General features: G+C 35.5%; 1 protein-coding gene across 6 annotated transcripts in view; it reads left to right on the plus strand.

Moving 5' to 3' along the window:
* Positions 1 to 24,158, plus strand: part of SENP6 (SUMO specific peptidase 6) — a 93,569-nt gene that overhangs the window by 16,943 nt on the left and 52,468 nt on the right. For 4 of the 6 annotated variants that reach the window (XM_084889247.1, XM_084889249.1, XM_084889251.1 and 1 more), the window contains 3 exons: positions 11,749 to 11,891; positions 12,669 to 12,773; positions 17,076 to 17,096. In XM_084889247.1, the coding sequence (XP_084745373.1) occupies positions 11,749 to 11,891; positions 12,669 to 12,773; positions 17,076 to 17,096 (269 nt within the window). The remainder of the gene's footprint in view (positions 1 to 11,748; positions 11,892 to 12,668; positions 12,774 to 17,075; positions 17,097 to 24,158) is intronic. The other 2 variants (XM_084889248.1, XM_084889250.1) reach the window with 1 other exon arrangement.

The following is a 24,158-nucleotide window of genomic DNA, read 5'->3' on the forward strand; positions in this document are numbered from 1 at the left end:
CAAAGCTATCACTCAGAATCGAAGGCCCGATAAAGAGCTTCACGAATAAAAAAAAAAAGCTAAAGGAGTTCATCACTGCCAAACCAGAATTATATGAATTGCTGAAGGGGATTATTTAAGAAGAGGAAGAAGATAAAGATAAAAATTATGAACAACAAATATGTAACTATCAACAAGTGAAACTAAAAACTAAGGGAATTAAAAAATCTGATGAACAGTGTTAACTGTTGAATATAATAGAATCAGAGGTATGGAAGGGGAGTGGACTGACGATTCTCGGGGAAAAGGGGAGTGGGGGGTGCGGGAAGAGACTGAACAAAAACTGTGCACCTATGGATGAGGACACTGGGGGATGGGGAAAGGACAGAGGGTGGGGTGGGAACCTGGTGGAGGGGCGCAATTAAGGGGGGGAGGAACACATTTGTAATACCATATTTTCCAGCGTATAAGACGACCCTCTAATTTTACATTTAAAACATAGGTTTAGGCCTATATTCGCTGTATAAGACTACCCCCCACTTCTGAGGCAACACCAGTTCTTTTTTTAATAGACCGCCTCTCTGACTCTGGCCAATCTGAGCAGGCTTTTTACTAGTTTCAAAAGTCATCTTATACGCCGGAAAATACGGTAATCTGAACAATAAAAATTAAATTTGAAAAAAATTATAAAAAGGTAAACGTTAATAGATAATTTAAATATTTAATTTAACATTAAATAATATTTCTGTCACTAAAAGGTTCATTTTTAATGGATTGAGTTACCTTTATAGTTATTAAGAAATATTTAATCCAAAACTATATTAGGTATTTACAGTGATTAAATGAATTGTGTATAGTTATTTTTAAAATATATCTTAAAACAAATGAATAGATATTTTCCTTTTTTATTCATTTAGTTCACATATCTATGAGTAAATATTTATTGCTAGAATAAGACATTGAGCTGCAGTTTTTTAAACTTTTTTGTTTTTTATATATATATAAGTACTGTGAAATCTTACTTACGTAAGTACTATGTCATATAATAAAATGGGTAGGGAAAGATTTTTGCTATAGTATTATTATTCAGTGCTTTCTTTTGAGTTAATTTCCAAAAATCCTCTAATAATCTAACATTTAAAAATAAAAATGGCCGAAACTGATTTGGCTCAGTGGATAGAGCGTCGGCCTGTGGACTGAAAGGTCCCAGGTTCGATTCTAGTCAAGGGCATGTACCTTGGTTGTGGGTACATCCCTAGTAGGGGGTGTGCAAGAGGCAGCTGGTCGATGATTCTCTCTCATCGATGTTTCTAACTATCTCTCTCTCTTCCTCTGTAAAAAATCAATTAAAAAATATATTTGGACAAAATAGGGGGTCGTTCCAAGATGGCTGACAGGTAAACACCTAGCCGCAGCCACACACAACAATTTCAATAAAATACAACTAAAACATAAAATGGACATTACCCAGAACTACAGGAAAGTCAACTGACTGGAAATTCTACAACGAGAAGCAAGGAGAAAACCAGAAGGAAGCGCGTGGGAGCTGTAAAAGCCTAAGGTATGGAGACACACGGCCCGCGGAGAGGCCGGAGCCGGAGAGGAGGGCAGCTGAGTGCCTGGCGGGCATTCCCTAGCGGAAAGGAGATAAACGCTCTGACTGTGCTGGGCCCAGTTCTGACTGCTCTGAACCCCAGTTCTAGGCCAGACCCCGGGGACCCAGGCTCATCCATAGGGAGCTGGGCTGTAAGGCAGAACCCCTGGGGATCGGCGAAAGGAGGTCCCGGCTGAGTGCACATTGCGCGCAAAGAAGGGACGGCCGGCTGTGCCGCAGGATTCCCCTGGTGGGAAGGAGACAGAGGCTCCAGTCTGCTTTGAACGCCACCTCCAACTCCACTTCCAACTGAACTGAACCCCAATACCGGGCTCATTGGGGGAGAGCATAGACTGTTTGGCAGCAGGCGAAAATCGAGGGCACCTTTCTCTCAGAGGCACTTGCAAGGACCCGCATAAGGCGGGGCTGACAGAAGCCAAAGCTGCAGGCTCCACCCTGAAACCCCACCCTATCCAAGCAGAACACAGAGACTTTTAAGGCTACCAAGTCAAGAAAGCTGCGAAAATGCCAAGACAAAATAGATCACAAATGAAAGAAATGGAGGACAAAAAGCGACTGGATATAGAGTTCAAATCTACGCTTATAAGGTTTTTCAAGAATTTCCTAGAAAAGATGGATAAGACCTATGAGGATATGAAAAGGGATCAACTAGAATTAATAAGGAATCAACAAGAAATGATAAGGGATCAACAAGAAATAAAGAATACATTGACTGAAATAAAAAATATTATACAGAGTCCTAAAAACAGAATGGAAGATCGCAAGAATCAAGTCAAAGAGTTGGAACATAAAGAGTCAGAAGACACTCCTCCGCAGAAGGTAGAAGGCAAGAGAATCCAGAAAATTGAAGATAATGTAAGAAACCTCTGGGACAATTTCAAGCGAACCAACATCAGAATTATGGGGGTTCCAGAAGATGAGAGAGAGCAAGATATTGAAAACATAATGAAAGAAATGGTGACAGAAAACTTCCCCCACCTGGTGAAAGAATTAGACTTAAAAGTCCAGGAAGCGCACAGAACTCCAAACAAAAGGAATCCAAAGAGGACCACACCAAGACACATCATAATTAAAATTCCAAGAGCAAAGGACAGAGAATATTAAAAGCAGCAAGAGCAAAGAAGGTAGTTACCTATAAAGGAGCACCTATACGATTGTCAGCTGACTTCTCAACAGAAACCATGCAGGCTAGACGGGAATGGCAAGAAATATTCAAGGTGATGAATAGTAAGAACCTACAGCCAAAGATAATCTATCCAGCAAAGCTATTACTCAGAATCGAAGGTCAGATAAAGAGCTTCACTAATAAAAAAAAAAGCTAAAGGAGTTCATCACCACCAAACCAGAATTATATGAATTGCCGAAGGGGGTTCTTTCAGAAGAGAAAGTAAATAAAGATAAAAATTAAGAACAACAAATACGTAACTATCAACAAGTGAATCTAAAAACCAAGGAAATTAAAAAAAAAAATCTGATGAACAATATTAACTGTTGAATATAATAGAATCAGAGGTATGGAAGGGGAGTGAACTGACCATTCTTGGGGAAAAGGGGAGAGGGGGATGTGGGAAGAGACTGAATATAAACTGTGCACCTATGGATGAGGACAGTGGGGAGTGGGGAAAGGGCAGAGGGTGGGAACCTGGTGGAGGAGAGCAATGGTGGGGGAGGGGGAGGAAGGAACATTTGTAATAATATGAACAATAAAAACTTAGAGAAAAAATACATACATATACATATATATATATATATATATATATATATATATATATATATATATATATATATATATATATATTTTGCCAAAACCGGTTTGGCTCAGTGGATAGAGCGTCGGTCTGCGGATTGAAAGGTCCCAGGTTTGATTCTGGTCAAGGGCATGTACATTGGTTGCAGGCACATCACTGATGAGGGGTGTGCAGGAGGCAGCTGGTCGATGTCTCTCTCTCATCGATGTTTCTAGCTCTCTCCTCTCCCTTACTCTATGTAAAAAATCAATAAGATATAAATAAAATATAAATAAATATATATATTAAAAATAAATAAAAAGATACAAATTGTAATTAAGAGTCATTGTCTTTCTGAATTTGGGTGAAATATACTGAAAAGACTTTTTTCAAGACTCAAGAATTGGCTAGTAATAAACTTGTTAATTATAAATTGTATTTTTAACCAAAAACTTAGAAGTCATTGCAAATTTTTTCCAAAAAATATATTTTATTGATTTTCTTACAGAGAGGAGGAGAGAGGGATAGAGAGCTAGAAACCTCGATGAGAGAGAAACATCGACCAGCTGCCTCCTGCACACCCCCTATCAGGGATGTGCCCGCAAACAAGGTACATGCCCTTGACCGGAATCAAACCTGGGACCTTTCAGTCCACAGACCGACGCTCTACCACTGAGCCAAACCGGTTTCGGCTCATTGCAAATTTTAACTATTGTTAAATTTTGGGTGCCTTTACCAATACAATATTTTTTGTAAAAAATTTTATAATTTTTTAATATATTTTTTTAAAAAACTAAAAAAGGGGGGGGGCAATCAGGCTGGCAGGGGAGTGGTTAGGGGGTGATCACGATGGCAGGCAGAAGCAGTTAGTGGCAATCAGGGAGGCAGGCAGGCGAGCAATTGGCAGTCAGCAGTCCTGGATTGTGAGAGGGGCCTGAATGAGTAGTCAGACATTCCTCAAGGGGTCCCAGATTGGAGAGGGTGCACTGGGCTAAGGAAAACACACACACACACACACACACACACACACACACACACACCTCCCCTGTGCACGAATTACATGCACTGGGCCTCTAGTTTATCTATAAAACTATTTTTATTTTTTACTTCAAATATCCATATTAATATCATCATCATGACAACCATTTCACTTCAGGATCCCAAGACAGGAAAATATGGCTTTGGTTTCTATATGAGTTTGTTACCTGGTTATAATAAGACACAGCAGATTTTAGTATCTTTAAATTTAATTTATTTTTTATTTTTCATTGATTTTGAGAGAGGGAGAGGAAGAGAGAATAGAGGAACATTGATATGAAAGCTTAACAGCCATCCGATGCTTCCTGCAAGCCCTCTACTGTGGACTGAGCCCAAAACCCAGCCTGGAATCCAACCAGCCACCTTTCTGTGCACAAGGGCAATTTTGGCCTTTTAAAAAATTTATGCTTTCTTTGAGTTGTTCTCCCTTGATTTTTCTTTGGGACAATGATTTTCTTGGAAATAATTGGAGTAGAAGATACAAAGATCATAAATGTAAATTTTCATTACTTTTGCTTTTCCATTTTGCAGCATAGCTGAATTAAGAAAATCCTACTTTAGCGGAAACCGGTTTGGCTCAGTGGATAGAGCGTCGGCCTGCGGACTGAAAGGTCCCGGGTTTAATTCTGGTCAAGGGCATGTATCTTGGTTGTGGGCACATCTCAAGACTCAGCTGATGGTTGATTTTCTCTCATCAATGTTTCTAATTCTCTATCCCTCTCTCTTTCTTCCTTTCTGTAAAAAATCAATAAAATATATTTTTTTAAAAAAGAAAAAGAAAATCCTACTTTAGCCCTAACCGGTTTGGCTCAGTGGATAGAGCGTCGGCCTGTGGACTGAAAGGTCAAGGGCATGTACTTTGGTTGCGGGCATATCTCCAGTATGGGGTGTGCAGAGGCAGCTTCTAACTATCCCTTTCCCTTCCTCTCTGTAAAATATCAATAAAATAAAATAAAATAAAACATCCTATTTTGGTTCATAATATCTAGTTTCTAAGCCATGGTTCACCTTTAACAGAAATAAATGTAGAACAGGGAAAGATATGAAGTGCTACTACTATTTTATGTGCCAAAAGAGATTCCAGATACTAATATTTCAAATATTTCTTTTTTGGAGGTTAAGTTCTAATACAAGTTGTGATGATTATGTCTTTGTTTTATAAAGTGGAAAAAGGTCTATTTTAAAAGGGAAGATGGGGGAAGAAGATAATTGTATAATGCCTCTTTTCTACATGGGTGTTAAGGTAAATTAAGTGTCAAAATGAAGATTGAGGACTTAGGAGCTGATTTTATTTATTTAATAAATCTTTATTGTTTAGATTATTACAATTGTTCCTCTTTTTCCCCCCATAACTCCCTATCCTCTGCCCTTACCCTCCACCCCCACTGGTTCCCACCCTATCCTCTGCCCTTACCCTCCACCCCCACTGGTTCCCACCCTATCCTCTGCCCTTACCCTCCACCCTATCCTCTGCCCTTACCCTCCACCCCCACTCATAGGTGCATGATTTTTGTCCAGTCTCTTCCCGCACCCCCACATCCCTTTTCCCCCTAGAACTGTCAGTCCACTACCTTTCTATGCCCCTGATTCTATTATATTCACCAGTTTATTCTGTTCATCAGATTTTTTTATTCCCTTGATTTTTAGATTCAGTTGTTGATAGATATGTATTTGTTGTTCATTATTTTTATCTTTACCTTTTCTTCTTCCTCCTCTTCTTAAAGAATACATTTCAGCATTTCATATACTTATACTCATTTGGCGGTTATGAACTTTTTCTTATCTGTGAAGCTCTTAGGTGTTCCCCTGTGCTGCCATTGTGGTTTTTTTTTTTTCTACCAACTGATTTTCTTTTTTTTCTTTTTTTAAATATATTTTATTGATTTTTGTACAGAGAGGAAGGGAGACAGATAGAAAGCTAGAAACATCGATGAGAGAGTCATCAATCAGCTGCCTCTTGCACACCCCCTACTGGGGATATGCCCGCAACCAAGGTACCTGACCTTGACCGGAATCGAACCCGGGACCCTTCAGTCCCCAAGCTGACGCTCTATCCATTGAGCCAAACCGGTCTCGGCCCCAACTGATATTCTTAAAACTACTCATGCCTACTTATCCTTTCCTAAAGTCTTTTGTTTATCAGGGCGTGATGGGGGGGGGGGGGGGCGTTACAAGTTCACAATGGATTATATGTCATATATAGGTTCGTATGGATCATTGCTTTAAACTAATATAATTCCTTTTCTCCATTTGAAAATTAACATGGAATTAGGAGAAAATGGATTGTATGTTATATATAGGTTCATACGGATCATTGCTTTAAACTAGGGGTGTCGAACTCAATCAGAGAAGGGGCCAAAATCTAAAATCCAGCCTAAATCGCGGGCCGAATGGTTTACTGAACAGTCATAAACTGACAATGTCATAAACTGACAGCGGAGTGCAGTGATGACAGCGCGGTGCGGGCCACATTGCAAGGCCTGGCGGGCTGGATTTGGCCCGCGGGCCTTAAAGTTTAAACTAATGTAACTTTTTTCCATTTGAAAATTAACATGAATTAAAATAAAATAAAGCTTTTAACTTAATTCAAAGTGTCTTCGTAGTCTTCCCCTTCTCTCTCACAGAATAACCTCTTAGTTGTTGAGTTTCTGTAGTTTCATTGTCCCTCTTTAGAATGTATGTCTTTTATTAGTTCTGAAAATATTTTAGCTATTATCTTTTTGCTGTTACCTTTCCCCATTATTCTTTCTGGGACTTCTATTCAACATATTAAGACCATTTTTCCCCATATTCTTGGCCTGTATTTTACATCAGAAATAAAAAAAGGAAGTATAAAGAGCGGAGAAAGAAACCATCCTTGTACAATATTAATAATATTCAAGGTCGTTTTCTCAAGAGATATCTTCTAATTCACTAACTTTTATATTCAGCTAGAGTTAATCTGCCATTTAATCTATACATATGTATTTAAAAGCATTTCAATGACATTATTTATAGAACTTCTGTTGTTTCTCTTATAATTTTTTAAAAAATATAATTATTTAGCCGGGACAGGTTTGGCTCAATGGATAGAGCGTCGGCCTGCGGACTGAAAGGTCCCAGGTTCGATTCTGGTCAAGGGCATGTACCTTGGTTGCAGTAGGGGGTGTGCAAGAGGCAGCTGATCAATGATTCTCTCTCATCGATGTTTCTTAACTCTCTATCCCTCTCTCTTCCTCTCTGTGAAAAACCAATAAAATATATTTTAAAATAAAAATTAAAAAAAATAATAATTATTTACTGTTTCCCTTTTTGTTTTAAGAACTTAAAATACCACCCAGCTGGCATGGTTCAGGAGGTCACAGTTTGATTCCCTTTCAGGGCATATGCCAGGATTATGGGTACTATCCCCAGTGTGGGACATGCAGAAGGCAGCCAATCAATGATTCTCTCTCACCATTGATCTCTCTCTCTGTGTTTCCGCCCCCCTCCAAATAAATTTATATATATATATATATATATATATATATATATATATATACACACACACACACACACACACACACACACGCACACAAACTTAAATGCCTTTAATGTTTCTAATCTTTTAGTACACATGTGTCAAACACAAGGCCCGCGGGCCAAATCCAGCCCGCCAGGCCTTGCAATGTGGCCCGCACCGCGCTGTCATCACTGCACTCCGCTGTCAGTTTATGACATTGTCAGTTTATGACTGTTCAGTAAACCATTCGGCCCGCGATTTAGGCTGGATTTTAGATTTTGGCCCCTTCTCTGACTGAGTTCGACACCCCTATTTTAGTAGATTCTTTTAGGTTATACCCTGTTTCCCCGAAAATAAGACAGTGTCTTATATTAATTTTTGCTTCCAAAGATGCGCTAGGTCTTATTTTCAGGGGATGTCTTATTTTTCCATGAAGAAGAATATGGTACAAATTTATTGTTAAATGAAAATAAAGGAAATTTATTACCTGTATACGGTACGGTAGTTGTCAACACAAACCAGGCAAACTGTGAATTCTACAGTTTCAAGAATTTACTCATTTATTCAATGACAATCGTGTCATCATCTTCTGAACATCATAACAATCCAATTCCTGAATTTCCTGGTGAATTTCTTGTGACTCCATTTCTTTCAGAATCAATGGACCAAATCTCTCATCTTTAGCAATAGCACTGTCTTTAAATGAGTACTTCTTGTCAGGGTAGCCTGCTCGCAGTGCATTTGCAATGCAACTGTCAGTGATTTTCTCCCATGAATTCTTCACCCAAGTCACAAGTTCTTGCAGTTTAGGTTTCACAAAGTTTCCACACTGATTTCTCTCCATTCTATTTTCAATGTAGTCATTAATTTCCATGCGCAAATTGTCTTTGAATGGCTTGTTTATTGCAATATCAAGAGTCTGGAGATAGGCCTTATTTTTGGGGGGATGCCTTATATTTCACTCAGAAGGAAACCTGTAAAGTAGGTCTTATTTTCGGAGGATGTCTTATTTTTGGGGAAATACGGTATTACCTGAAGTTCTTAGTTGCTGAATTTCCTGAATACTTGTTTTTAGTTAAATTCACTATGTGGTGTGTGATGATTGTCCGGAAGATACCATATTTACAATTTTTGCACATTTAGCTGCCCAAATTAATTATTGAGCATAATGTTCTAAATGCTAGGGAGGAAAACAGAGAAGCTTCTTGTTCTTTTGGAGCTTAAATTCTAGTAACTGGCTATTCTCATTAGTTATTTAATGATTAATGTTATAATACAGGGGTAGGCAAACCAAAGCCCAAAGACCATATCCAATCTGTAATCTATGGTCTATGACCTGAAACAGTTTTTACATTTCTTGAATGATTCAATCAAAAGAACACTATTTCACTATACCCTGACTGGAAATCGAACCAATGACCTTTGGTACATGGGATGATGTTCAACCAACTGAGGCACGCCAGCAGGGCTAGTTGAAACAATTCTTTGTGGGGTGTGTTTTTGTTGTTGTTGTTGTTTTTGTCATTCAAGAGGTTATTAAATTGTTTATTGATCACATGTGATAATGGATAATCACAAACTTCATACCTATCTATAATAATGTTTGGTACTGTGATTCAATTTACAATAGATATATTGTATAGTATGTGCCAATAATCCTATTTAATAAAAGAGCAATATGCAAATTGACCGTCACTCCAATACAAGATGGATGCTCCCATGTGGACACAAGATGGCTGCCACCAGAGAGCTGGCAGAGGAGGGCAATTGGGGGTGACCAGGTCTGAAGGGGAGGACAGTTGGGGGGGAAGGAGGTCCAGGTCTGCAAGGGAAGCTAGTTGGGAGGGGTTCAGGCCTGCAAGGGAAGGCAGTTGTGGGCGATCAAGCCAGAGGGGGAGGAGCAGTTTAGGGGTGAATCTCATCAGTTGTTTCAAAGCTGAAACCTCTGATAGTTTCTGCATCTGTTCTGGCTCTTTGGAAGACTCTGACTTGACTTCAGGAGGGGAGATGCCAATGATGCTTGCTTTGGGGCATCCACTACCAGAAAGATTTTTTAAATTTTAAATATAAGTTTATTGATTTTGGAGAGGAAGGGGGAGATAGAAGCATCGATGATGAGAGTAATTGATTGGCTGCCTCCTGCATGCCCCCACTTGGGATAGAGCCCACAATCCAGACATGTGACATGATCTTGAATTGAACCAGGAATTTTTAGTATAGTTCTTTTTGTTTTTTTAGTGATAGGAAGGGGGAGGAGAGACAGCGAGAGAAGCATCTATTAGCTGCCTCCTGCACCTGCTCCCACCAGGGATCAAACTTACCACCTTTTGGTGTACAGGACCAACTGAGTCATCTGGCCAGGGCAGTTTTTTTTATTTGAGATATTCTGCATCCTGATGATTTTAAGTCTTTTGTGGAGTAACATTGCTTGTTTTTGGCTCTTGTTAACAGTATTTATATTTCTACGAACAATGCTATAAAAATTCATGTGCATTTTGGGAAATCATAGGCTTTAGAGTTAGATTGGTCTTTTAAAAAATATGTATTTTATTTATTTATTTAAATATTTTTATTGATTTCAGAGAGGGAGAGAAAGATAAAAACATCAATAATGAGAGAGAATCGCTGAAACCGGTTTGGCTCAGTGGTAGAGCGTCTGTCTGCGGACTGAAGGGTCCCGGGTTCGATTCCGGTCAAGGGCATGTACATTGGTTGCGGGCACATCCCCGATAGGGGGTGTGCAAGAGGCAGCTGGTCGATGTTTCTCTCTCATCGACACTTCTAGCTCTCTATCTCTCTCCCTTCCTCTCTGTAAAAAATCAATAAAATATATTTTTAAAAAAAATGAGAGAAAATCATTGATTGGCTGTCTTCTGCTTGCTCCCTACTGGGATTGAGCCCGTAACCCTAGCATGTGCCCTACCAGGACGGAATCAAACTGTGACCTCCTGGTTCAGGACCCATTATATTGTCATAGTGTGAGCTACCTAAATAGTGATACACATATGTTTATATAATCATTTGAAAGTATGAAAACATTTCTGTTTTTGTGTTTATATAGAAACTTTTATGCTAAAGCCAAAGTCATTGTCCAAGTTGAAATGAAGTAGAAGGCATATTTGGTTGTACTTCCTTACAGGTAGCAGGAAGTAGGAGAAATGTTTATTTTTTGCTCTTGTGGGAAAGAGCTATGCTAAGATCCTCCACCCTCATCCCTTTTTTTGTACACTTTTTATTTTTATTTTTATTATAAGAGCAAGTTTATAGAAAGTTACAGAGGTAGAAGTGAGCCAACTGGGCTGCATAGGCTCAGAAAACAAGTTACAGAAGCAAAAGAAGGGCTCTAGGAGTTTAGGAGAGAAAAGAGCAAAGGTAATCTGCCTGGGGCAGGGCAGGTAACTAAAGAAGTAGGTGTGCTCTGGAGAGAGTATGCCTATTTTTTTTTTTAATTTTCTCAAATGTCTTTGGTGGTATTTAAATGAAAAGAAAACAGTGCCACTCTGGATGGCATGGCTCAGTGGTTGAGCATCAACCTATGACCCAGGAAGCCATGGTTTTATTTTTTATCAGGTCACCTGCTGAGGTTGCAGCTTCGATCTCTAGTGTGGGGCATGCAGGAGGTAGTCGATCATCATTAATATTTCTATCTCTCTACCTCTCCCTTCCTGGCTGAAATCAATAAAAATATATTTGTAATAAAAATAATTTCATAAAACCCATATTCCTTTATGTGTATGTTGGCCTTAGGAAATAAAAGTATTATTGTTGAATTGCTCTTCGATCCATGTCATTGCCACCCTTCTCACCCCTCCTTAATAGCTAGTATATTTTACTACCTTTTTAATAAATTAGTTTTCAAATAGTTGTTGATAAATTGTGGATTTCTTTTTTTTTTTTTTTTTTTACAGTTAATTCGTCAATCTGAAATTGTTGCTACTGGTTCTGGTGATTCTTGGAAGATATATGCAAGACGAAACAAGTCTGATAATTTTAAACCTTTAAAGGGCAACCCAATTGGACTTAACATGTTGAGCAACAAAAAGAAGTTGAGGTAAAGGCACTTCACCTTTCCTAGTAGTTGTCAGAGTGAACCACTGTTATGATATGACTGGGCTGTTACATCTTCCAGAAGTAGGGTTGAAAATCACTATTTCATTTCTACTTGGTCAATTTAGAGACGGGCAACGGAGGTACATAAAAGCTAAGTAACTTTTGAGTCAGTGGCAGAATTAGAAATAGAATTTAGAACACATTATTTTCTTTACAGTTAACATTTTATTTTGGAATGCAAGAAAACTAGTGCTCCTGGTTTAAAAACTTTTTATAATAGTCTCATTTATAAATTGAGAATAAGGAAAGAAAACATCTGAATTAATTTATTGGAAATCTTATAATACTAAACATTTATTTAGAATTCATGATTTCTATTCTAGTGTTCTACTCTTTATTATCTTTCTTGAATTGTATTGGAAACATTCTATATAATAAAAGGCTAATATGTAAATTGTCCCCTTAAATGGGAGTTCAACCTGGAGTTCTACCAAGGACCAGGGCCAGCTGGCCAACAGCTTGTGGCCTCTCCCCCCAGCCAGCCCAGCCCCATCTGGACAAGATAGCTGAACCCCACCCATGCACCAATTCATGGACCAGGCCTCTAGTTCAGAGATAAATTCAGAAAGTGGAAAACTCTTAATGTACAATTTAACATGGCTAATTTGGTTTATACATTTTAAGTGGTTTTGTGCATGCACTCAGATTTTAAAGGATTTTGCATATGTGTTTGTAATTTTTTATTGTTCAAATTATTCTTTTTTTCTTGAATTTGTAGTGAAAATACACAGAATTCATCATTACGTTCTGGAACTGTTATTGATGGTAGATGTTTTCATCATGCTAATGCACAGATACCAGTTGTAAAAACAGCAGCTCAAAGGTAAAGGATTCTAATTGCCTTCATTTAGTATACATATACCGTGCCCTTGAATAGGAGTTTTTTCACTCTTTTTAAAACCAATTTTTTTAAATTTGTGAAATTTTACTGTTTCTGTTGTCTGTAAAAATCATGTCTCTGAAATAACTCATGCCATAGAATTTTATTTTTATATTTGCCTTTGAATAAATTACATTTTGTACAGAGACTTTTTATTTATTATATTTTAATAACTTTTTTATTGTTGATAGTATTACAGATATCTCCCATTCCTAACCCCTACCCCCACCCCTGCCCACCCTACTCAGGTCTTCACTGTCCTATTGCCTGTGTCCATGGAATATGCATACAATTATATTAATTCTTTGGTCTATCTCTTCTTGTCCTCCCAACCTCACATTGAAGTATGTCAGTATGACCCATGCCTCCTTTAAATATAAAAAAGCCATTTTATTGCATTATATTCCAGTTAAGTTACACTAATTTTACAATATTATATTGGAACTTACAGTATATGACAGAGAAATCTTCAGCTGGTAGTTTAGCTCTGATGAGTAACACTACAGTTATTACCTTACTTTCTTTATAAGGCTCATAGGATTTTATAGTGTCAAAATCAATCATAATATTAGTTTTAAATGTTTCAGAAAATTTTGTGTTTTAGTAGTTTTAGTTGATTCTGATGTTCTCATTGGCTGTGGAGTACTACTTGAATCTTGAAATAATGGGAAAGCTTTGGTGCTTTAAATGCTTTTGAGGTTTTTTATAACCATCCAAAAATGATTATGAAATTTCAGTTCTGAGTCAATCTCAGTTTAGTAAAAATTCTAGGTCTCCAACAATTAAATAAATTCTTTATTTCTTGCATTATGAATTGTTAACATAAAAATTTTTTCTAACTAGTAAAATTTAAAGATTTGGTATATATGTTAGATGCTATTCTTCATTATTTAAAAATACCAACCTAGACTGCTACTCATTCAGAAAGTGTCCTATTACAAACCATTGTTATGTTTACTTTTTACATAGATTTTCTATAACATGTATTTTTTACTTAAAAATCTTAAATCTTTCTCATGTATTAGAATAGTAAAAAAACAAACAAAACTTTTTTACTAAAATATATCAGGTTTTAATCATACTTTTCACATAAAATATTTGGGAAATTCAACTAAAAAGAAAGAGAAGTCACTGCACTACCAAAAATTGGCTTGCTTTATTACAAAGTACAGAAACAAGTCTAGCTCTCTGGCATACATGTGGCACAAACAAGAGACTAAATAAGAAAAAGAATAATGAGGGGGAAAGAAAAAGGAGAGGTATAATTTTCTCACACATTGATCACATTGATAGATTCCACTGCTGGTAAAGATCTGTGTTGGGTTTTTTTTTGTTGTTTTTTAATATATATTTTATTGATTTTTTTTACAGAGAGGAAGAGAGGAAGAGAGAGGGATAAAGAGTTAGAAACATCGATGAGAGAGAATCATCGATCAGCTGCCTCTTGCACATCCCCCTATTGGGGATGTGCCCACAACCACGGTACATTCTTTGACCGAATCGAACCTGGGACCTTTCAGTCCGCAGGCCGACGCTCTATCCATTGAGCCAAACCGGTTTCGGCAAGATCTGTGTTCTTGATATTCTGAAAATGAGCTCTAAGTTGAAATACTAATTTATGATCAAGTGATATGTTCTGCAACCAAAATTATTATTGCTTTTGAAGTTATCTGTTAGTTTGGATTTATTTACACTATGACTCCTCCTCATTCCCTTTTCCTTGTTGGTTATGTTAAAAAACTGACTTTATTCTGGAAATTGGTTTACTTTGTTTTATTCTAGGTCTGCACACTTTGTTATATCAGGCATGTGTATCATTACTCATGTTCATGAAAGATTAGATTCTGTTAATAGGAACTGCTATTCACTAGTAAAATTTTTCTTAAAAATAAAAAACCAGCCGAAACGGGTTTGGCTCAGTGGAAAGAGCGTCGGTCTGCGGACTGAAAGGTCCCGGGTTCGATTCGGTCAAAGAATGTACCGTGGTTGCGGGCACACCCCCGTGGGGGTTGTGCAAGAGGCAGCTGGTTGATGTTTCTCTCTCATCAATGTTTCTAGCTCTCTATCCCTCTCTCTTCCTCTCTGTAAAAAATCAATAAAATATATATTTAAAAAAATAAATAAATAAATAAATAAATAATAAATAAATAAAAAACCAAAATCTGACCTAGTTTATATTTAAAGAAACAATCCTGAACTAAAATACTTGACAAGAAAAACCAAGAGCAATAAGGAAAACACAAAGTTTTGTCAGCAGGATAGATTCTACTTTTATTTTTTATTTATAGAATAAGCATTTTTATACCTCCTATTGCAAAGTAACTGTCATTGAAAATATTTTAAAATTCAAAGACAAGTCATTGAGAGTTTTTCCAGTTTTCTTCCTTCAAAAACATTCATTTCATACTATATATCAGACATAGGTGAGGTACAGAGTAGTCAAAGATGAATATGACAAAGTCCCTGCCTTAAAGTTCAAGTCTGATTAAGGTGGAGGTCAGAAAGCAAGTGAACAAACAATTTCCTGGTAATTGCAGTAGGAGAGATATACAAAGTATGTGTAGTACTATTTACAGAAAAGGGAGGGGTATATAATTCACAAAGGAAGTGTTAAAGTAACTTTTGAGTCTACTAGAAAAATAAGAATACTGCATGCAACAGAAACCACATAGTCAGAGTCATGAAAAAAAGATATTTACTCATTGGTTTTACTTAATAGGCTTCAGGTGACGGTAGCGCATTGGTTTTTTATAGTTTCTAATTTTTATTTTTCAATCCTTAATTTGAAATTAAAGGATATGCCACAAGTTAGTAATTCACACATACAGTCTATTCTTCTTAGAGTGTGGTATAACTTGTCTCATAAATAAATCAGACCTGTTTTTTTTTTTAATAATTTATAGTGATTTAGTAAGATACAGGAACAAGTATGTCACACCTTTTTAATCTAAAAAAAAAAAATGAAGATTGTTAAAATATCAGATCAGATTAGCTACTATATGGGAGAATATTACCATCCCAGTCTATTTTCTTTATTGCTATTCCAAATGTTAATTTAATTCATATTAAAAGATGGGTTCTTCTTGATTTACTAACAGTGATGGAGAAGGTATGGAAAAAAGCAAAAATTAAAAAATGTATATAACTCAATACCATCTTCACCTCTAATTTTTTTTTTTAATACATTTTATTGATTTTTTACAGAAAGGAAGGGAGGGAGATAGAGAGCTAGAAACGTTGATGAGAGAGAAACATCGACCAGCTGCCTCTTGCACACCCCCCACCGGGGATGTGCCCGCAACCAATGCACATGCCCTTGACCAGAATCGAACCTGGGACCTTCCAGTCCGCAGACCGACGCTCTACCACTGAGCCGAATTGGTTTCGGCTTCATCTCTAATTTTTATCAGTCTTGCTACAAGAGCACATTTAGTGGTTTATGTTTTACTTACATTTCACTTTTTGGGTTTTTTTGTTTGTTTTTATTAAGGGTAGGTAAAAAAGACTTGAAAGGCCCATAGGGGAAAATAAATACAAGAGTTAATGTGGGGACTTAAGGATTTTGCAAACTGTTTTTGCTTAGTTCTGAATATTTAGTTTCTTTACTAATAAAAAGTAATATTTTTAGAATGTGGATTTTATTCTAAATTGAGGGCTTTAATAACTTTTAAGTAATTAATGTTGGTAGTTTTTTATGTTTTCTATGAACTATGGAGAAGGGTGGATCTTTTATACATTAGGATTTTGATTAGAGGCCACCATCTTAAATCTCACAACTTTCCTTGTATCCCAAACCATACAATAAGGCTTTGGTGCAAAAGTTTCAACTTTAAAATTTCTTTTTCTTGCTCAGAATCAAATAATCACATCTAATAATTGAGTTGGAACCACTAAAATTATTGTATGACTTTCAGGAAATTGTATTGTTTCTTGAAGACTTATTTACATAACTATAAAATAACATATACTCAGATGTTGGGTGGTTAATTAAAGCTTTCAAGAATTTTTCATATCTTTGTATATCATTTTTTCTTCCTTAAATATGTTTAGATATAACGTATTTTCTCTATTGACAAAAATTGAAAAACAATTTACATATCTGACAAGATTCAAAACAGTATATAATGTATTGAAAACAAATTAATCACATTAGAGTTTTACCTTATTTACAGTTACTAAAACTACAGTGATATATAAAAAATGAGGTCTTACCTCTTACATTTTTTTTCTTTTTTATGTTTTAAGCAATCTGGACCAAAAGGAAAGGTAAGTTTAATATCGATGAAATTAGAGCATGGATATAATATTAAATATCAAATGATATGTATGCTTTGAAAAATAATCCATTGATTTAGTATCACATTAAAACTTAGTAATTATTTTAATAAAATGAAATGTACTAGTAAAAAAACATGATATTTGGCCATGTTGGTAATGTTTCACCATAATTCTTAATATAACACTTTTTATGAATGGTTATTATATACTTATGCTAATGTGTGACTTCTTTCCTTTTAAAACTAGTGTGTTTCAGTGTCTTAGTAGTAAAGTTGATTTTAATTCTATTACTAAAATCTTTCTTATTATATTTTACGCTTTAGTAGAGTGAAGGGAAAATGGAATTAGAATACTTCAAGTTTGGAGTTAAAACTCTTTAACACCAAATGTATTCCTATTCTGACCCAAAAAATTTGTAACAGAATTTTATGATCATTGTTTGTTCCCTATGTAACAATACTGGCAAACGCATTGTTCTTTTTCAGAAATGTTGAGTAATGTAAATAACATGGGAACAAATTTTTAAGAACACATTTCTTTTAATGGTGAAATGGTTGTGATTCTTCTAAGGCAAATGTCCATAAGAATAGCTTCTTTGCCCTAGTCAGTGGTCGGCAAACTCATTAGTCAACAGAGCCAAATATCAACAGTACAACGATTGAAATTTCTTTTGAGAGCCAAATTTTTTAAACTTAAACTTCTTCTAATAGCACTTCTTCAAGTTGCACTCTCCCAGACTGTGGTATTTTGTGGAAGAGCCACACTCAAGGGGCCAAATTGCTGCATGTGGCTCTCGAGCCGCAGTTTGTCGACCACAGCCCTAGCTGGTTTGGCTCGGTGGATAGAACGTTGGGCTGTAGACTGAAGGGTCCCAGGTTCGATTCTGGTCAAGGGCATGTACCTTGGTTGTGGGCACATCCCCAGTAGGAGGTGTGCAGGAGGCAGCTGATCAATGTTTCTCTCTCATTGATGTTTCTAACTCTCCCTTCCCATTCCTCTCTGTAAAAAAAAAAAAAAAAAAAAAAAAAAAAAAAAAAAAAAAAATCAAATATATTTTTAAAAAATAGCTTCTTTGCTCAATGTATAAATGTAGAATATTTAATGCATGTGCATATTTTTTTCTGAGAGTTGAAAAGTATTTTCTGAACCCTCTACCCAAAAAACAGGTGAACGGCTCTTATATTAAACAAAATACTTCCATGATATTGGTGAATGTCTAAGAAGGGACAGTCTGATTTTAATTATATTAACTATGAGTTTAATATTTTAACTCTGTAACTTTGTTTAACTGTATAGATGGCATTTTATAAAACACATTCCATCTTCATGAACACCAAGTTTCTGAAATATAAATTTAAGGATAATCCTATCAGCAAAAGTCTTGGGCGTATTTTACAATCCTGAAATATATCACAAACATTACTTGCTTTAGATGAATGGGTTGTGTAAATATTTTACGATTCTGGCAAAGAAAAATTATTTTTCCATTCTGTCTTTTTGTTGTTGTTTTTGAGTTAATCATTATTCTTGTCAAATATAAATGAGTCATTTTATATTTTTAACTCATAAGTGACTATATGTTTTGGCAAGCTATTAAGATGTTTTTAATAAAATTGTTAAAGAATGCACATTAAGTAGTAACTCTTAATACAGTTATATTGAAACAGTCTCTTATTTTATAAAAATGTGTTCTTATGCTATATCATAAGATAGATAAAATATAGTTACTGTTACATTATCAGAATAATATAACAATTTTAGGTTATTTTTTAAATTTTATTTTCTGTTATTGACAGTATTACAGATTTCCGCCCCTTTATCGCCCCCTCCATTCAGTCCCCTCCGGCCTTCCTGGCACTGTTGCCTGAGTCCATAGGATATGCATATATGCATATAAATTATTTGATCTCTTCCTGCCCCTGCCTCCCACCCCCTTCTCCTGTGAGATTAGATTATTCTCTTATTCACAATAGCCTTGGAGGGTTTATATTAATTTTTATTCCCACTGTTTTGGCTCCTTAGGCATATTTCTATAGAGGAAAGTTACCATATATTTCCATAGCTATGTGCCAGGCACTCTTCTGGAAGCAGACAAAAATTCCTGCCGCCCTCTTAAGCTTATATTCTTAAAAATAAATAAATAAATAAAATATATTTCAGAGAGAGAAAGGGAGAGGGAGAGACTAAAACATCAATAATGAGAAAGAATTATTGATCTGCTGCCTCCTGCATGCCCCCTGCTTGGGATCAAGCCCACAACAGGCATGTGCTTGACTGGAATTGAACAGTGACCTCCTGGTTCATAGGTCAATGCTCAGCCACTGAGCCACACTGGCTTGGCTTACATTTCAGTCTTGTTGGAATAATACTGAATATGAGTCAGATGTAGAATTAAGTAACCAGCATTATCAGTAGGTATATAACTAACTCTAAAATGGGTTTGGTGATATATACTCAACTTTAAAGGAGATTGTGAGGAACAAATCAGACAATTATTTAAAACTTACACATTGTAAAATTTGAAATTGCTGTAATAGTAATAGCTACTGAAATTCTTTCAGTCTTTTGTACTAAGATTAATGCCAGGGACTACATATGCAGCAGCAACTGTTTCTAAAATACTTTGTAGGGAAAACACCTGAGTGATTTAATTCAGTAGTTTAGTTACTGTTACCGGTAGGTTGAATTTTACCCATTAATCCTTTGGGTCCTTATCTAAAATTATTTTGTATTTAGCTTTGTCAGAGATAAACTGAGAAGAACTTTACATCAGTACATTTTACTTTGTAAATTTTTTCACATAAGCCTCCTCTTCCCCTCCCTCCTCCCGTGAACACTGAGCCATCTTTTTTTCCTGATCTTTGGGGAGTAATGTCCCTTAACACATGAGGAGCTATAAATCTCTGAACTAAACTTTTTATTTATTAAAGATAATGGTTTGTTGAATAAACAGAAAGGTAGGTATTTGTAGAAGGTATTGTTTTCCCCAGTTTTTTCCATTTGTACTATATACTGGGCACAATGATGTGTGATTTACATGTAAAACCAAACTGGAATAAATAATAAATAAGATTAAGATCTAGAGCTCACAGACAAAAAAATTGCTGTCAGCTTCTTTGCTGTGGGTGACTTTAACAACTTGGGTGACGCAAATTTCTTTCTGACTCATAGACAGGTGGGTTGTGAATACAGTGTCTGTGCAGTACCAGGAATTTAGAATATTTACTATATTAGAACTGTTTTGTTTCTGTTTTTTCCCCCCCTCTGTAGATAAAGAATCCCATTATGAAATTCAAACATATAGAGATTTTATAATTTTTAAAACAATTGTTTTCATTGGTGTTAGAATCATGTTAATTTCTTTGTAATAATTTCTCTAATAATGTTTTAATATACATAACACATAATAAAATATAGCTGTGTATTCTGAATTTTCACCCAACAATAATATGCCCTTCCATTTTTCCCTACCATTAAGTTGGTTTCTAAAAATGATTTTTAATGATTTCACAATAGTTTGTCCTGTAGATAAATAATCTATTTATCCCTTAGCCCATTTCTGGTTGTTTTTTACTGTTATGAATGGCTTTGTATATAAATCTCTAAATGCATCTAGTAAGATACAGCTCTGGGAAAGGATCCTGGGGGCTAGATTACAAATGTTTTTAATGTGCTTGATAAGTACTGCTGAAATGTTTCACAGAAAGGTGATACCAATATGTAATAGCATTATAAATTGCGTCTCAAGGTATTTGAGAATAAAATTATATTCAGATGATACTGTCTTTTTGTAATTGTAAGAGTCACTTGAAACCTTAGAAATAATGAGTTGAGCATTATGATAAACAACAAGATTGATAGTATTAATTTTCTTTTATTCACTTCTGATTAATTGGAATATATATTTAAAAGACTAGAATGCCATTCACAATAACTAAAATATTGGGTGATAAAATTAATGATGTGTAACTTCTTTATAAATGTACCTAAAGAATGTAATCTGGAACATGTATTTTTTTTGTTGTTGTTGTTAGTTATTAGGTATTTACCTTAAAGGAAGTTTATATTTATTTACTCTATAGTAATATAAATAGCCCTGGCCAGCATGACTCAGTGGTTAGAGCATTGGCCTGCCCACTACAGGGTCATGGGTTCAGTCTCTCTGCTCCCTGACCCCACCTCCTCTTTTGGGAGCATGTGGGAGGCAACCAATTGATGTGTCTCTGTAACATTGATCTTTCTCTTCTCCCTCCTTCCCTTCCTCCCCCTCCCTTCCACTCTTTCTAAAAATCAATGGAAAAAATATCCTCACACCTAGAGTGAGGATAAAAAATAAATATAAGTAATAATATAAATTATATATACCAGGTATTACTTATTTATGTATATTACAATAGTTATAAATCTTAAAGTATAATTAATGCAATTTTAGTAAAATCTCAGTGACTTTAAGAAATTTGACCATTTTTGAAGTTTTAGAAGAATAAATATTTGAGAAAAGCAACAGATTTTTTTTTTTTTTAAAGAATAGAAAGAATGACTTGACACATAATAAAATATATTGTGAGGAAAACAGTGATTGAAAACACTAGAACTAGACTAAACAAGTAAACAGACTACAGAGTTCAGGTATATTCAATTTCCAACTAACCAGTGTTATCAGTAAATATAAACAAGTTTACAGTGCCTTTGAAATGCCTGAATTATGATATTTGTACATTAACCGACAATGTAATATTTTGAATTGGTGTATAATGGATCTACATGGTGTCCAGTGGTTTTGACATTATCCTTGTGTGGCAGTGCTTATATAAATATTTGCCCTGATAAATACATTTCAAATTACATTCTACCTTTTAGATACGTACATTTTTTTCATTCTATTTATCAATAAGCATAAGGATACAGTGGCAAACAATACATACAAAATCCATGACTCCTATAGTTTAATTTTGATGGGCACAGATAATGACCAGGTAAACATGGAATAGGTTCTATGTAAAGAAGTGTAATTGGATGATACAATAGAGAATAATAGTATAGATTGCATGTTCAGAGAAACTCTTTACTAAGAAGCTTAACTTTTAACCAAGGACTAAATGAGTCAGTCAAGCTATGATCATAGAGACAGCTTTTCCAGATAGAGATACTAATGTAGGAATGAGTTTGGCATGTTCAAGAACTGAAAGCAAGGCCAATATGTCTTGAGTTTGAATAGCAAAATAGGAAAATGTTATGAGGTGAATTTGGTCAGGTCAGCTAGGGTCCAGATTATAAAAGCCTTTTTGTAAAGTGATCTGCAGAGTTTGGATTTTATCTTAGTGCTCTCAGTGGAAGCTTTTAGGGCATTTTAGGTAGGAAAGTGTTATTACCTGATAAATCTTGGAGATTAAAACATTTTGTAAATGACTTATAATTTGACACATTTGAATTAAGTCAGTGACATTCAGTTAAGGCTAAACATGTTCCACTTTCCAAATAGAGATGTCCTGCAAAGGAAAAGAAATAGTCGGTGACCAGGTATTCAAACTATCCCAGCAAAGTTAATTAAGGAGTTGGGGGGGATGGAAAGACAGAAGTAAAAGGAGTCTTTAAGGCCTTTTCTTGGGAGGAGTTGAAGAGGGGAGTAAAATAAATTTAAAGACCTCAGCCTATTAGGAATGCAATAAAACATCTTGCTTGAAGAAATAGTTGGAATCATGACGACATCTTAAATAGAAACATGCGATTGGAATAAGGAAGCATGTCAAACTCAAAAGGCTAACATGGGCCAAATAAATAAGGTTTAAGTCTATGTGGGCTACAAAAAATAAAAAATGTTCAATTTTCATAGAAACATAGGTTTATTTCAATAGAGACATGCTGAATACAGAGAGCTGAAATAAGTAATCATTAACATAAAATAATAGAACATTTTAATAAAAATATTTTTTCTTGAACATTAACTTACCCGACACTGAATAACTGCACAAAATAAGCGTAATGAAAATAAACCTATTTTTCTTGTTCTCCAAAAACAAAATATTTCCTGTTGCCTACACCAAACAAATCAGTCCAAAACTAATGATATAGCAATTGGCAGTTAAAATACTCACTGCTGCCCTGGCTGGTTTGTCTCAGTGGATAGAGCATTGGCTTGCGGACTGAAGAGTCCTGGGTTCAGTTCCTGCGAAGGGCACATGCCTGGGTTGTGGGCTTGATCCCCATCCGGGTACGTGCGGGAGGTAGCCAATCAATGATTGTCGTCACTGGTGTCCCTTCCCCTCCCCTTCATTCCTCCCCCCTTCTCCCTCTCTCTCACTCTCCTTCTTCCCCCCTCTCTGAAATCAATAAAGAAATATATATATATATTTTTAAAAATACTTGCTACTAGTATTAGTGGAGAGAAATGTTGGCTGGCTCATAAGGGAAATGAATGCAACAAGATTATGGTAATCAGTCATCATTGAACATTATAGTTATTAATAATTATGTATAACAGGATATTGTAAAAATTAAGTTATGAAATTTTTATTAAAACGTTTCTTACAAACTGTTAAATTGGCTGGACCACAAAAATATTTGTTGTGGGCCATGAGTTTGACATGCTTGGTCTAAAGAGAGGAACTTTATTTGTTAAGTCAACTGGGATGGAGGGATGATGACAATCAATAGCAATTGTGCAAGCCAGTATAAATAGTGGAAAAGATGAAACAGTAAAACAATGTTAAGCAAAGAGAAATGTAAAAATTAACTAATAAAGTAAGATGAAAGGAAACTGTAAAGTCTATTAGGTGTTATAATAATTGTGACCAAATTGAATAAATTTAATAAAAAGATAAACTAATTGGGTTAAATCCAGCTATTTTATGTTGTTATAAGAATCAGACATAAAATAATAATTTGTAAATAAAGGGATTTTAAAATCACAAGATATACAAACAAAAAGAGCATGAGTAGAATTTTAATAACAATGAAATGGTATTAAAGAGCACATTTTATAATGGATACAGGCTATAAGAGCATAACCACTAAGTGTTGTCATAATATTTGAAATAAAATATGCAGGAA

Source organism: Pipistrellus hanaki (assembly GCF_964339955.1).
Source record: "Pipistrellus hanaki genome assembly, chromosome: 7".
In the NCBI taxonomy this organism is placed as follows: Eukaryota; Metazoa; Chordata; class Mammalia; order Chiroptera; family Vespertilionidae; genus Pipistrellus; species Pipistrellus hanaki.